This window comes from Euprymna scolopes, chromosome 7 (genome assembly GCF_053919585.1).
Source record: "Euprymna scolopes isolate OS-2025 chromosome 7, ASM5391958v1, whole genome shotgun sequence".
Taxonomy (NCBI): domain Eukaryota; kingdom Metazoa; phylum Mollusca; class Cephalopoda; order Sepiida; family Sepiolidae; genus Euprymna; species Euprymna scolopes.
In genome coordinates, this window is record NC_136488.1 from 113469446 (window position 1) to 113486420 (window position 16975).

Here is a 16975-nt window from a genome sequence, read left to right on the forward strand (position 1 = left end):
CTGATTCAATGATCTTTCTGGCTTTGGTAAAGCTTTTGTTTTTTGTATATTTTAATGTATTTATTCTTTTTTCTTTGATCCATTTTGGCAGAGGTGAGTATGCTGGATGGTTCTCATCACAGTTTGGGCATTTTGTTTCCTGGTGTTCATTACTGCTACATTTTGGGCATACTGTTTTTCCTGGTGCAGCATTCTTTGTAGTGGCCAAATTTTTGGCAGTTTGGACAAGAAAGTAGTCTGGGGGGTATATGTTTCTACTTTAACATTAATATATCCAATTTTGATTTCAGTTGGTGGGAGTATTGAAGGTTAATATATATGTGTTTACTATTTATTTCTTTTTATTGTAATTCTTTTAGTGTCAATAACTTTCTGGTTTATTAGGTTTGTTTTTATTTCTTTTAGGAAGAAGTTGTTTAATTCTAGAGATTTTATAACTCTTTTTGAGGTATTGAGGGTTTTGTGAAGGTAGGTTTTGATGTTTACATCATGGAACTTTGTCCATGTTAAAATTTTTCAGCACTATTTTTAGTAGATAGTTGTACGAGTAAGGTTCCATTTTGTAATTTTTTTTATTTGCTTTGTGTTTAGGTTTTTGTTTATAATTTTTTCAATTAAGAATGGAAATGTTTTGATTATTTGTGTATTGTCTTGCAATTCTAAGATTATATATTCAGGAAAGATTGTATTTTCATCTTCATCGCATTCTGTGTTTGAATTTGGATGGGGTCTTTTGATATTTTTGCCATATGAAGTATTTTTTTCATCATCCTTGCTCCCCATTCTCCTCAGAGCCCTATATTGGGAAAGGGTCGGGGGGACCCATCTGCCCAAGAATATCAGGGATACAAGGATGATATACTCAAATAGTGAGTGTAGTTGCTTGTGATGATTTCCTTGGCCTCAGCAAAGTATAATAAAGGTATTTGTCGGTAGCATCTGGTTTCACTATCTGATTGTCCCTTTCTAGTATCAGTATGCATTTTTTTTTTTTTTTTTTTTTGTATATGTGCTTGTGTGTGATGTATTTGTATTTATCTTTTTGTGAGGGTTTACTGTTATTAGGGCTTGGCATGACTAGCCAATTGATTGGGTTGGTCAAAGTGGAGTGTTGCAAACTAATGGCCACTTGAATCCGGGTCGTGAGGTGCTCAGCTACCAGAATCCCATTCTAGAACATTATGAGTCGCCACCTACGACCAACGGGTGGCCCCGTTTAGGGACTTTTACCCTCTGCAGAATCTATTGAACACAGAAAGATAGGACCTTAGAGATATTAGGAATCCAAGTCAGAATGAACCTAGAAACATAAGGTGATGCCACACTCGTCAAAGTTATCTAGTGGAGGCCTCACCACTGAATGTACTTTAAAGCCATACGCATAAATAATAATAAAAAAAAACATATCTTCATCTTTCTAAAACTATGTCCTTATTAATTTCATCAATTACTCTACATAATTTAATATTTTCTTGTATCAAATTTTTCATTTTACTTTCTTATTAGATACACCTTTATTGTTGTAATGCTCTGGTATATTTTATCATGGGATCATCACCAACAGAACAATTAGAAGTAATGAAAAGATTATGATTTGGAATAAAAAAAATAATGATCCAATGAGAATAAGCTTAGAAATATTGAATGTATTGTGACTCAGGAATATTTAACAGATGTACAATCATTTCCTAATAATCAAGACAAAAATAGATTTAAAAAAAAAAGGCACTTACCTCGCCATAAACTTCCATTTCTGGTTCTTCCGTAAAACTTACAGTGGCAATACCAGTATTATCTTCCTCCTCGGCCATCTAAGAAAAAAGAATTAACCATTAATGAATTATTTAAAACAAAAACATTGTTTAAACTTGCTTTAATTTTTTGGTAGTTGTTTGGATAGAAATCAAATGAAAGGAAAATATAACACTCAACATACAGAGTGGTAAGAAAATTTTTTCACTCCTCTCAAAAATTTACAACAATGGAGGCACAATTATGAAATCATAATAATCGAATATTTCTGGTGCTTTCCAGTAGAATAACAATACACTCATTTTTACTATTATATTCTTTTATATGCATATATTTTTTTCAAATCAACAAATAATTTAAATTTATTCTACAAAATGTACTTGGAAATAAAATAGTGCTTATTTAATCAATCACATAATTGAATGATTTTTTTCGGAATTTAGAAACATTAGGCAACTATGGAATACATAGCAATTGATATATATATATATATGTACTAGCAGGCTACCTAGCATTCCCAATAATTAATGCAGATTTTGCATTTATTATTATATTGGACCCAATATATAGTAATGATTTAAAAAGTGAAAAAAAAAACAAAAAAACATGACTTGTGCGCCACCACTGAGAATCAAAACCAAAATGTTTAGCTTACAATTTACTTTTTCTTTTCATGTTAATGCTTGAGCTATGAAGACATGTTTGCTACAAGGTTAAAAATTAAAACACGAACTAATAGCTATTACGTTACGCATGCATATTTGTAATGTCGTCGTTCGACCTTCACCTGGCAAATACCATTTTTTACATTTTCACACTTTTGCGCCAATTTTCCCTGGTTAAAACCCAAATATAAAGTTTCATGTTTGTAGACCAAAAATTGTCAGAGGAGTTTGGTAGGCAAAATTTTTTAAACAAATATATATACACATAAATAAAGAGGTTTGTGTTTATTATAACCTTGTTACGCAAATAAGTTGGTTGTTTTTGTTTTACGGCATATCAACCTTTTTCAGTTTATTTAATGCCGAATCTAGTTATTTTGAGGAACGATTTTTAATGGAGTAATTTGTTTTTTTTTTAAGTCAGATTCTATTTAACCCATAGTTGGGACCCTAACAGGTACTACCACTCCGGGTCAGAGTGGACCTGGGAGCAATGGCAATTAAAGGGTGGCTCCACACTCCCGAAGGCCCGCAAGCTGGGGCCTCACCATCGGATATAGTTTTAGGTCATATCCAAGACCTTTGTATAAAGGGTTCATTTTAAATTTTTTATAAAGGCCAATTTTTTTAAGATATGAGAGTATGGTGTGGGGATTGTTTTTATCAAATAACTCTTTAATATTGTTTTCTTTGTAGAATCGATTTCTTACTGTTACAAAATCAGTTCATTCAATTAATATGTGTTTGACTGTGAGTGATGTTTGACAAGGTATACAGATGGGTTGGCTTTCTTTTTTTAAGGAGATATGAGTGGGTTAAGTGAGTATGGCCTATTTTTATTCTTGTTAGTTTGACTTCTTTTCTGTTTAGTTTCGTATTTTGTTCTTGTTTTTTGGCATGATTTCGTGAAGTTTGTTGTTAGGGTGTTCATTCCAGTAGGTTTGCCATTTCTCTGTTGTATATGCGTTGATACATCTTTTTAGATCTATGTATGGAATTTTAAAATTTGCATCGATTGGGAGATTTAAGGCGTTTTGCAGAATCTGCTAATTCATTACCTTTAATACCGGAATGGCTCGGTATCCAGCAGAAAATGATTTCTTTTTTACTGTTTAGTTCAGTTAATTTTTGGAGTAATTTTGCGATTAGGGGGTTGTCTATCTTTCTATTTTTAATCGCTTTTAGAGTAGATTGGGAGTCTGAAAGGATTATAAATTTGTTTTTTTGTTATTGGAGGCGAGTGTGAGAGCTAGGATTAGAGCATGTATTTCAGTACTGAAGATTGAGGTTTCTTTTGGGAGGTTTGATTGTTTTTTGATTGATTTATTGAGTATTGCTGCACTGGCTGTTGCGTTATTTTGTTTAGACCCATTTTTATAGATGTGTGTGTGGTCTGGATACTTTTCTTTGATTTTATCGAGATAATCATGATAAGTTATTGGAAGAGTATGTTTCTTTTCATATTTACTTAAACTTAGGTCGATGTTAGGGGATACGATTTTCCAGGGAGGACAGTTTTGTGAATTTTAGTTATGGGTAGACTTGCTTCTTTGGAGATTGATTTTATTCTTAGTCCAAAGGTTTTGATAGCATTTTCTTTTTGGTCGAAAAGGTGTTTACGGTTTGGATTTAAAGTGCTATTGTGTGCTGAGTTTGTGGGGTTGGCTGTAAGTTTTGTGTAGTATTTTAGACCAAGGTTTTAATTTCTAAGCATTGGAGGAGTTTCATGTGCTTCTGCATACAGGCTTTCTACAGGGAAGGTTGGAAATGATCCTAGTGCAAGTCTTAGTCAGGAGTGGCATATTATGTTGAGGGTTTTTAGATATGACTTTCTGGTGGATTGATATATGAAGCTACCATAATCTATTTTTGATCTAATTAATGCTCTATATAGTTTGAGTAGTGTGTTCTTGTCAGCTCCCCAATCTGTATGGGCGATGACTCGTAGGAGTTGTAATGCTTTATTACATTTCGTTTTGATGTGATTGATGTGTGGAATGAAATTTAGTTTTTTGTCAAAAATGATTCCCAGGTGCTTGTGTTCATTTACGAATGGAATTTTTTCGCCTTCAATCTGTAAGGTTGGGTCAGGGTGGAGTTTGCGTTGGTTACAGAAATGGATGTATTTTGTTTTAGTTTTGGAGAATTTGAAACCATTTTTAGTTGCCCATTTATTAATTTTATTTATGTTATGTTGTAGTTTTCTTTCAATAGTGTGAGTGTATTTAGATCTGTAGCTGATTGAGCAATCATCTACATATAAGGAGCTATGCATATCAGGAGAGAGTTCTTTTATAATGTTATTGATTTTTATGTTAAAGATAGTTGTTGATAATATGCTACCTTGAGCACTCCTTCTTCTTGATTTTGTGGGTCTGATAAAGTTGAGTCTATGCGAACTTGGAAAGATCTGTCTGTAAGGAAGTTTTTTATGAATTCAGGTAATCTGCCTCTTAGTCCGATGTTGTGGAGATCTTTTATGATACCGTGTTTCCAGGTAGTTTCATATGCTTTCTCAAGATCGAAAAAACCCCCCAGATGTTACGTGTTCCTTATTGATAAATGCTTCTCTGATATAATTTTCAAGGTTAGTGATGTGGTCTATACATCCTCGATTTTTTTGGCATCGACACTGGATTTCAGAAATTATTTTGTTGTCATCTAGATACCATATAAGACGGTAGTTAATCATTCTTTCGAACGTTTTGCATAGGCAACTTGTGAGAGCTATTGGTCTGTAGTTTTCTGGGTTTGATGTATCTTTTCCCAGTTTGGGTATTGGGATTACTGTTGCATTTTTCCATGAAGTTGGGGAATCTTTTGTTTCCCATATTTTATTATAAATTTTGAGGAGGAGTTTTAGTGATTTGAGTGGAATTTCTTTAAGGAAGCTGTAGTGCACTTCATCTGGTCCTACAGCTGAGTTATGAGATTTTTCTATGGTGGTTTCTAGTTCATTGAGTGAGAAGATTTCATTGTAAGGCTCTTGGTTTTTGGAGTTAAAGTTCATTTTGTACTTTTCTTCATGTTTCTTAAGTATTTGGAATTGTCTATTGTAGTGTTTTGATGAGTTTCCGGCAAAGGTTTTAGCTAGTGTGTTAGCAATATCTTTTTTATCAGTTATTTTCTGTTTATTTGTGAGAAGGTGTTTGATTGGATTCGGATTATATTTTCCAGTTATTTTCCTAATCATTTCCCAGACAGTTTTGGGTTTACTGGTGATGTTGATTTTGTTGACAAATTGTTGCCAGCAGGATCTTTTGCATTCTTTAATTGTTTTTCGAGTTTTAGCTCTTTGGTGTTTGTATTCTATTAAGTTGTTCGTTGTGGGTTGTTTTTTAAATTTTCTTAAGGCTGCCTTTCTCTGTCTAATGGCCGTTTTACATTCTGGATTGAACCATGGTTTGTTTGTTTTTTTTCAGGAGGAGAATTTTTGGGTATGCATTTTTTGGCTATTGTTATGAGTATTTCCGTGAATTCTTCTATTGTTTGGATTTGATGTTCTGTTAGTTTTAGTGAACAAAGTTCTTTAAATTCGGCCCAGTTGGCTTTGTTTGTGTTCCACCTGGGTATGCGGTTTTGGATGGAGTTACTGTAATTGATTATAATGGGGAAGTGATCACTTCCACAGGGTTCTTCGTAAGTGCTCCATGTATAATCCAAGAAGCTTGATGGATCACACATGGTAAGATCAATGGCACTAGTTGATCCGTTTGTTGGGTTTAAGTATGTGGGATTTTTTTGATTGAGAAGGCACAAATTATTTTTGTTAATTAATTGTTCAATTTTGTTTCCTTTTGAGTTTGTGACTTCGCGTCCCCATAACGTACTGTGGCAGTTAAAGTCTCCTAGAAGAATGGTGGAGGTAGTTGTTTTATTAAATTTTCTAGTTCATTTTCATTTATTGATTCATGTTTAGAAAGTTTATATTTAAGGAAAAATATGAATTAACAAACGCAAAAGTATTGGATACACTTTTAAAAAATTATTTTTCTTAAATAAATTTAAATGACTTTTGCTTAGCATGTTGCAATAATACAAATGAGTTATCACTGACCAATCAGAGAAATTTATATTAAAATAATTTTCCAGTTTGGGCTCACTCCTTCAAAGTCAACCAGTTCATTTATAAAAATTCCTAAAACTAAAGAGTTGTCAATAAACATTTGTCAAAACATCATTAATAAGCACAAAGAAGGAAAGAGTATCGAATAATATCAAGGGAACTTAATCTACCACTTAGTACAGTTGGAAACGTTATTAGAAATTTTAAAAACCCTGGTGAAGCTGTTGCAAATCTTCCAAGATGTAGTCGACCAAGGAAATTAAATGAAAAAAAATCAAGGTGGGTCAGCAGAAAGGCACAAAAAAAAACTTTCCTTACTCGTGGTGAAATTCAAACCGACCTCAGAGAAGCTTGGATTAATGTGAGCAAGGATACAATCAGTACAGTTCTAAATCGTGCAGATTTTGTATCAAGGTCCCCAAGAAAAGTTCCATTATTGAAGCTTAAACATGTCAGACCACGTTTGAATTATGTTAAAACATATAGGGAACAACCCCAAGAATTTTGGAACAAGGTAATCTGGTCAGACGAAATGAAAATCAAAATCTTTGGAAGAAACACAGCAACACATGTATAGCATAAAAATGGCACCCCCTATAACAAAAAGAATACCATTCTTACGGTAAAGTTTGGCGGTCGTTCGATTATAGTATGGGAGTGTTTTTCATTCAAATGTACTGGTGAACTAGAAATCATCAATGATAGAATGAATGGACGTATGTACAGGGAGATTTTGGAGAAAAACCTCCAGAAATCTGCTGATTTGTTGGGACATTATAGCAATTTCGTGTTTCAGCAGGACAATGATCCCAAGCATACTGCCAAACTAACCAAAGAATGGCTTAGAAATTACGGAATTGACGTTCTTATTTGGTCCAGTCAGTCTCCAGACCTCAACCCAATTTAAAATTTGTGAGAAAATATTCAAGATCAATTTTCACAAGAGGAATCCACAAAATATTCACCAACTAGAGCAGTTCTGCAAAGAAGAATGGCGCAAAATATCTGCATATCTTTGCAAAAAACATGTGTGCAACTAAAGAAAACGATTGGAAGCTGTTGAACGCAATAAAGGCTATGCAACCAAATATTAAATCAATGTATCCAATACTTTTGCGTTAGTTGATTTATATTTTTCCTTTAATATAAATTTTCTAAACTTTAATTTTGTAATTACTACCCCAGATATTAGTTAGAATAGTAATAGGAATATACTAACCAAATTTTAGTTAAAATCTTGAACCCTAATTAAAGTTATGAAGAAAAATGTAATGTATCCAATATTTTTTCGTGGCACTGTATAATAATCACAGATTTCAAGGGGTTTCTGCTAAAATAATCATATTTTAAAAACCAAAGCACTTTAAGTCTTCAAAATACCACCGTTTTGTTCAGAAATGAATATACTTTCAAATGAATTAGTAAACAATAACATACATTATATATTTTTAGAGTTTTAAGCAAATAAGGTGATAAAAATGTAAACATCATAAAACAGCATTTTCGGTAAGTTTTTGTAACGACCGCCCCTGATTTCTAAACATTCGTACCGTGTTTCTGTAAAGAATTCTTTTATGAAATTTGGAAATTAGCCAAAAGAGATATCATTTGAGTGTCTGAAATTCATTTGACCACTCGTTTTTTTGTTGTGTTAAAAAAAAGATTTCAAAATGGTGAGTATTGAAAATTTTGAAAAAAAATTTGTTCTGACACTCACTATTAAATAAAACAATCTTTTTACTATGTTTATTCGTTAAAAAGATGATTGGACAGTGTTTTCTCTAGTGGTATGTAGCAATTTAAAAACATAATATCTGAAAAAATCGTTATGAATTTGAATCAAGGCTTCTGTAGTATTAGTGATAGTAGCTATAGCAGCAGCAGCAGTGATAACATGGTGTAAACAGACGTTTGTTTTTGTTTATTTTTATTCCAAATCGATTTTTTTTTTAATTGAATATCTGGTTATAAAAAAATTCTTACAAGTTAGAGCTATTTTGTTATCAACCATACAAATATTTTTAAAAATTGGGGAGTAGTAAATTTTAAAATATTTTAAGCGAGAATGTGAAATATGATGTTTTGGTTCACGTTTACGAACGGTACACACACTTCTAATTTTCGTCCCTTAAAAAATGTTTTCAGTGAATTATTATCGAATGGAGACTAATCTACCCGATTATTAAAAATATATATATATATATAATCAATATTTAAATATTTGTTGGAGGTGCTCAGTTAAAAAATAACAATCGTAGGAAAAGACATGAAATTTAATTAAAAACCAAAATAACATTAATTCAAATTTTTAACAATTTGCCAGCTTTAGCAAAACTTGTTTCTTTTTTTATATTTAAATAGAATTTAAATACTTGATATATTTCAAAGCCTCATGTTTTCTGCTAGAGGGACGTCACTTTTTTAAATAAGATTTATTTTTGTCTGTTTGTCATAATTCTTGTAAAGTTTCACAATGGGTATCAAACACCCTCTTAAAAAAAACTCGCTTAATTCTTTGTCTAATCTTAGGTACAAGTGAGAAGCCTCCTCCTAAAACCTTTAGCCTTAACAATAACGCTAAGTACAAGTGGCTGAGCTCTCCACTAAACAAACTTCCCCTGTGAGCTCATATAAACGTAAAAAAAGCATAAAAACGTTTGAAGAAAAGTGCACATGATTACCCCCCCCCCAATAAATTGGTCAACTTTCCTAAAACGTTAGGATCGTTTTGAAATGGTGAATTATTTTACATTTATGTAAAACCAACCCCCACTCTAAATTCTAAAATTGTTGTTGTTTTGTTTCTATCAAGTCTTCAGGATGTTCACACATAATTTTCCTTAGCCCTATCATTAACCCAAAGTCAGAGTGGCAACCTCCCTACCTTCTCATAATTGCACAAAGATCCTCTTAAAACCACGCATAATTGCCTTTTAGAAAACAAACAAGCAAAAAAAAAAACACCCAGGATTTATCTATCATAGGAAAAAAAAAGGGGGGGGGTAACTTCCCTAAAGCGCTCAAATGATTCTAAATGGGAAATCATTTTACATTAAATTCTAAAATAATTTTTGTTTATCTTTTATTAAAGTTTTTCAAGTTGTTCACATGCAATTGTCTATAAAGGTAGAATCACATATTTTGGAGAGGTGGTCAGATGGGGAGGGGTAACAGAAGGTATTAATCTACAATAATACCAAAGAAATATTTCAATATATTCATTTTTAACCAATCCTAGATTTCGATTTCAGTTTTTGGCACATAAAATGCATTACAACTAAACTTTGAGTTCTCTAACTTCTTTTCTTTTAATGAATACATGGCATTTTTAAGCAATCACAGCATATTTATGTGCATTTACTGCAGATTATTTGGAAACCATTAATTTCTGGAGATTTTCAATAGCATATTCAGATTCCTTGCACAAATATACACTTATATGGCAAATTTCATTGCTTAGTCTTGTGTTTTAACAAAGATATTGCATTTTTACTGAAAAAGTAGTGCAAAAAATGTGACAAAACGCATATGGTCTTAAAGAGGGGAAAATATCCAAACACACAGGGCATAAAAATAGTCATAACTTCCTTGATTTTAATTGGATTTTAGAAATTTAAAAAGATTCTTTCTTAGCTTATCAAGCTCTTTCTATATATACCAATATTGAAATATTTTAAGCGATTTAAATTTTTTCATGTGTATTGCTAATTATAATGACTAAGACCTGTATAATTTTAGTCAGTAAAAAATAAATATTCAAATAGTTTGAACTTGTCAGTGATCTTAAGCCACATTGTCTCTGCAACTGTAAAAATCCAACTGAGTTAATAGGAATTTTATTTGCAAGAATTTAAATGTTAAACAGAAAAAGGCAGTAGTAAACATTTCTTGTGAATGCTAATCATTATTTAATCACTAATAAAGCTTTTATTAAACTTTAAAAAAAAATGCCTTTTTGAGTAAGAAGTGAAACTAACCATATTATCTGGACGGGTTATGGGCCGTTCTCTTGCTACTACAAGAGTAATGTCGTAACCACTATTCTTCAGAACTTCAACAGCTTTGTAGTGGTCAGCATCTTCCAGAGAGACGGCATTGACCTATAATAAAATGAATACAAAACAGTGAGTAAACCATACATAATATCTTTGAAATTGTTTTTATCACGAAAAAAAAAAGAACATTACAGATCATGTCTAGATGAGTTATTTTCTTTTCCCATAATTTAACATTTACAAGGTTTCAATGCTTGAACTTCCTATAGATTAAATAAAGCGAAGCTTGTAATTCTTAAAAGACATCACGTATTTATTGAAAATTGTAAACTTTATTTAATCTAAAAGTAGACTATTCTTATTAATCCACTGTTCATACTTTCAGATATATTTGTCAAATTTTTAAGATCAACATGAAAAATGTTCTAATAATAAATGACATGCAGACATCACTCAGATTAGAAATAATGTAAATTAGACTTTTTCATTTCTAAAATTCTGATAAAGATTACATCATTTGATACACAAGAAAATTCATCTCTTAACAGTCACTTTATTAATATATCTTTCCGAAGTGAGGTAAAAGAGGTTGGAAACTATCAGAGAAGCATTTTCACTTTAATGAGGCCTTTAAAAACATATTTCACCAAATTAAATGAAAATATTCGACTTTCTGTCTTATGTAAAAAATTATGCACCTTTTTGAACATTTTCTTGCTCTTCTTTCTCCTCTTTATTTTGCACTTTACAACACCAAGTTGAGAAAATTAATACCCGACATGATGTAAAGTCTTTAATGTTAACTTTTCAATCTCCCACCCCAGCAGGAGAGTCAGTATTCTCTTTATCTCAAAACAATGGTCACTTGGATTAGAGAATATATATATATATATATATATATATAAAATATATTTTTAGTCATCGACATACAGACCTGTTTCGTTGTTTCACAACTCATCAGTGCCGCTAGACTAACACCTCTCCCAAGCCGAGGATCGAACCTAGAACCGTCGTGATGACAGTCGGCAGTTCTACCCCTTGACTACGGAATCGGTGGCCGAAATTAACCTGTCCGAACGATTATTTAAATAAACATCCGTCCGCTACTCGTAGAGGGCTCAAACGTTTGTTTGTAAACAAATCGCGAGCTTCGCATTATTTCAGCTAAATTAAGTAGCGAGTAAGATAATTTACGAGAGTGCTCTACCAAAGAGGGGAGCTTTATAAAATATATTTTTAGTCATCGACATACAGACCTGTTTCGTTGTTTCACAACTCATCAGTGCCGCTAGACTAACACCTCTCCCAAGCCGAGGATCGAACCTAGAACCGTCGTGATGACAGTCGGCAGTTCTACCCCTTGACTACGGAATCGGTGGCCGAAATTAACCTGTCCGAACGATTATTTAAATAAACATCCGTCCGCTACTCGTAGAGGGCTCAAACGTTTGTTTGTAAACAAATCGCGAGCTTCGCATTATTTCAGCTAAATTAAGTAGCGAGTAAGATAATTTACGAGAGTGCTCTACCAAAGAGGGGAGCTTTATAATATATATATATATATATATAGATAAACGGTAAAATGTGTGTGTGTGTGTGTGTGTGTCTATCAAAAACTTTCAACATGTGCAAACACTGACAAAATTGGTATCGTTTGAAAGATCAGTCTCTCAGATGACAAATATCCAAAAATTGAATAAAAACATTAATCCTTTAACTGTCAACATGGCCGTTTTTTACAAGGAGTAGTCAGTTTTTTCGTCAACATTTTTGCAAAGTCATCATATACATTGAAAATACAGGGCAATGACATTGTGAGTGAAACATTTGCGAGTGATTTTTCAAAGTGGCGATTAGAAATAATGAAACGCTTATCTTTTGGCACTGACAATCTTCCAAAACTCTCTACTGAGTGAAAAATATCTTTTCAATTTTTTTTTCTTATAAAACAAACAAAATTAAATTATTTAAACAATAAAAGTTTAATAGAACAATATTTTTTTTAACAAAGGCTATTTAAAAAATATCTGAAGAAATTAGAATGTTTATACTTCCAAGTATCAACATAAAATTTGTTTTATATTGAGAATTACACTTATTAAAAAAAAAAATCTTTATGATGTACATACTTGTCACAGAATGAGGATGTCATATTCTAAAAATCATGTGGGTTTGGCTAGTAACTTTTACATTTGGCTAGTAGACGAAAATATTTAGTTGTCAAAGGTCAACTAAAGATAAGTTTGTCCATAGAGACCTGAACGACTAAGTTTATTTGAAACGGCAGCGTCGTCATATGTCACAGTGGGCGCAGCGACTAAACCATTTGCTTTTTTTTCACTTTCTTTTCCTCATAATATTACAGGTTCAAGCCTGCCTCGCATGGGTACTTGCTATTTTTTATTTTTACAGCGTTTTGAAACATTTTTTTAAGGCTCCGTTTCTCAATACTCTACCATAAAACCTCTCCACGCCCAGGCAATGCCAAAGACCCCCGCTAGTATATATATATATATATATATATATATATATATATAAGACAAAGTTGTGATTGTTCACTATAAAGTAGTAACAATCATTGTGATGAAATTAACTGTTTGTTCATAAAATTAATAAACAACCTTTTTGATGAACATAATGAGATTCTGATATGTAGAAAAAAGCGGTATATATTTTTTTAATTTAAGAAAAAAATAATTTTTTAAACATCAGGTTGCCTCATACCTTGTCTGGAGAAATTTCCATAATATATACTAGCAGGCCGCCCGCATTGACCAGCCATAAAATACACATAAATATGATATTTTAATTCATGCAGATTTTGTATTTATTATTAGAGTAAATTCTCTATTGATTATTATATTGTACCCAACATATATAAATGATTTCACAAGTTTTTAGAAAATTGTTTCAGTGCCATCAACTGGAATCAAAATCAAAACATTCAGCGTTCCAGTCTTAGTTGTTATTTAGCACTTCAGCCGTCATTGTTACCATCTGAACCATCAGCAGACATATAAAAAAGGCTATAAATTAAGCGACTTAAAGCTAAAAATGTATATGTATGCATGCTCAGAAGTTAGTTGATTTACTCTTACAAAGGTCAACTATTATTTTTTTTTTTTAATTTGGGCTCCTTAGCTTCTATTTTTACAGGTTAAAAACTCAATCGAAAGTGTTCCTGGGGGTCCAAATACCCCATATACATAGTTTCAAACATTCAAAGAAGACTTTATTAGAGATGTTTTGCACATACACACAAAGAGACAAAGTCTCATATATATTACATGTCCGTGTGCTAGAATGTTTTCATCCTAAATTCTATGCAATATGTAGAAATGATGCATAAAGAATCAAGTATAAGTTTAAAAAAGTAATCATTTAGTAAGAAACTAAAAAAAAATAAATAACTAATGAATGCGCGTTTTTTGAAAGGAATATGCACATTAACCTTCATGAAGTCATTCGCATATCTAATATATTAAGTTTGTTTTAATAATTTTTAAATAGAAAAAGTAGTCTTTTAAGAAAAAACTCAGCATAAAGATAATTGTAGTTGATTGTTGCTGTAGATTGTAAAGTAGTAATAAACAACCATTGTTAAATTTGATGAACATGATGTAAGTAGTTTAATGTAAAGAAATTTTACTGTAATATAAAATTTTTCCCCATTTCTGATGGATTTATTTAAAAATTGTAAAATTCCTGAGTCTTTTATGATAGAACGGATTTTATAGTTTATGTCATCAAAATTCACATTTTTTTTTAAACTGATGTATATTTCAAGATATTTTAACATAAAAAAATCAACCGAGATAAAAAAAAAATTATATAAAGTTTTTTTTATTTGACGATTTTTCATTTCATGAAAGGAAACTTTTTAAAATAATATTATAAATTTGCATAATTAATCCATATCACTGTTTTCTTTCTAAAAGTCTTGTTTATGTTTTGAACATGAAAGTTTTGCTAGAAGAGAAAAAAAATTTACAAAGAAATACTAACAGATATTAATTTGTCACCCACTTTAACACCACACTGATGAGCTGGGCCACTTTCTGCAACTCGTGATATAAAAACACTCTGAAAAGATTAACACAAAATAAAGAATTAGATATTAACAATAGCAAGAGATAATATAGAGGAGGTTGGGGTAAAATGGGCACTTTTTTTTATACATTTTTTGTATTTATTAACAATCTCTGAAATATTCATGGTAAAAGTTAGACCAAAATAACATTTCATATCCTTGCAAATATCTTGCAGGAGCTTTTCTTTCTCAGAGCAGCTATTATAAAAATTTGGATTTGAAAATCATTGGTGGAAGTGCCCACCTTACTCCAAGCTTGGGATAAGGTGGTCACGCTATTGGAGTAAGATGGCATTCTACTATCTACAAGCTAGCATGCTGTAAACTCCTAAAAAGGAAGCAAACTTGAACTTTGTTAAGAGCAAATATCTCTTAACCATCACTTGCTACAAAATTGTTAAGAGCAAATATCTCTTAACCATCACTTGCTACAAAATTGTTAAGAGCAAATATCTCTTAACCATCACTTGCTACAAAATTGTTAAGAGCAAATATCTCTTAACCATCACTTGCTACAAAATGTCTCTTCTAGTGCAGCAACACATCTTGAAATGCAGTTTCCTCTTACTTTTGATACATTTTCAGTAATTCAACAATTGCATCTGGTTATGTGATCTAGGGAATTACCATGGCTAATAGCATGAACCTGGACTAAGGATAAAAAGAAACAATTTGCACCACATTTTGTTTATGATAACACCTGTGTTCATGTATTTGTCTAACATGTATTTGCTTGTGTTTTACAGACAATTCTTTTATAAGTGTAAAATAATTCAAACTCTACAATCAAATTTTCATCATCCTGCCAAATTTTTAAATTGCATAGACCCCATCCTCCTTTCTTTGTAAATTTGACCCAAATGAATATGATCATCGAACACTTGCACATCACTATCATTAAACTGACAAAGCATGAAGTGCCCAACTTGCAAGTTGAAACCAACAATACCATCAAACATGCTCCATACATGCAGTCTAACAAAAGAAGGTAAAGTAACACTAACAGAATGTTCTTGAAAAAGTAAGCAACCCATCAATAGTGTCAACAGAGTGTCATTGAATAGTTAAGCAACACAACAGTAACATCAAGAGTGTCATTGAAATGGTTAACAATGCACAGTAGAGTTCATGTTTATTCTGCAGGTAATTAGCTAGATGTCAAACTTTGATGATCCTGAGAAATTTTCAAGTTCACAAACAACTCCTTAAAAATTGGGTATGTGAATAAAATTCTGGTTGTCAATTTAAACCCAACTAATATGATCAAGCTTTAAGAGTCAGACAAGCTTCAAACTAACAATAGCACCAAACGAGTTCCTTAATGCGATCAAACAAAACAAGGTGGAGTAGCAACAACAGAATATCATTGAATAGGTTAGCAACACAACATGTCAGGAAAGTGTCACTGAACAGTTAAGCAACACAGCAGTAACAATAACAGAGTGTCATTAAAAAAGGTGAACAATGTGCAGATGAATCCCTGTCCATTCTACTCGTAATTGAGTTCATATTTGTCTAACTTGCACAAGAAAGACAGCTGTGCACAGCGTCTCTCTGATCCTCCCAAGACAGTAGGAATTGGTAATTTCCGAAGAATGTCATCTTTCTGAACATTTCCGTAATCATCATGGTCTGCAACAAACACAGCTGTGCCTTGACTGATTTTTTTCAGGAATAAGCACCCATATGAATCCTCTTCAGAATCTAAGAAGTCAATTCGAAAGATGTAGTTGGCTTTCCTTCTTTTGCCTGTGACTTGAGTCACAACAAAATCACCTTCAATGATTTTGTCAACATCATGGCTACTACTAGATTCAACTAGCTGGTCTGCATCAGATTCATCCACATCAGATTCATCCACATCTGATTCAAACTCAGACTCATTTTCGTTGCGTAAAGCTTTTTACTGACTTTTTTGGTTGTTTCTTCTGAGCTTTGCTTGAGCTAGCAATTTCATCTCAGACAGGTGTGGCTGTAAGAATTTGGGTTTTCCCTTTCTTTCTTCCTCTACCAGTTATTTTCTTTGGTTGTGCTTTCAGCACTGACACAATCACAGATGGTGATACATAACTGTCCATCTTCTCAATACTTAGATCAAACAAACTGTCAGTGTGTTTATCAGCATTATCCTCATCAACGTTGATCATTGGCTGATTTGTTTTTTCGGCAGCAGCAAAATCCAAGTCTGTAAATACTTGGCTGTTGTACGGATAAATGCCAGTTTTACTGAAGCCAGCAATTGCATTTGCTGGTGTCACTGCCTCGCAGACAAGTTGAGGAAGGTCATAAATTGTAATAGTTCTTCCCTGGTTCAAACGAAGCCACGCATCCATTACGAGGTTGAATGCAGTTTTGAAAGGGCCACATATGGATTTATCAAGTGGCTGCAGATGATGTGAAGTGTGAG

General features: G+C 32.3%; 1 protein-coding gene across 24 annotated transcripts in view; it reads right to left on the reverse strand.

Annotated features, from left to right (window-relative positions):
- LOC145279892 (protein scribble homolog) overlaps window positions 1-16975 on the reverse strand; it is a 772271-nt gene that overhangs the window by 341610 nt on the left and 413686 nt on the right. For all 24 annotated transcript variants that reach the window (XM_080131386.1, XM_080131379.1, XM_080131375.1 and 21 more), the window contains 3 exons: window positions 14484-14561; window positions 10461-10583; window positions 1734-1811 (listed from right to left, as the gene is read on the reverse strand). In XM_080131386.1, the coding sequence (XP_079987512.1) occupies window positions 1734-1811; window positions 10461-10583; window positions 14484-14561 (279 nt within the window). The remainder of the gene's footprint in view (window positions 1-1733; window positions 1812-10460; window positions 10584-14483; window positions 14562-16975) is intronic.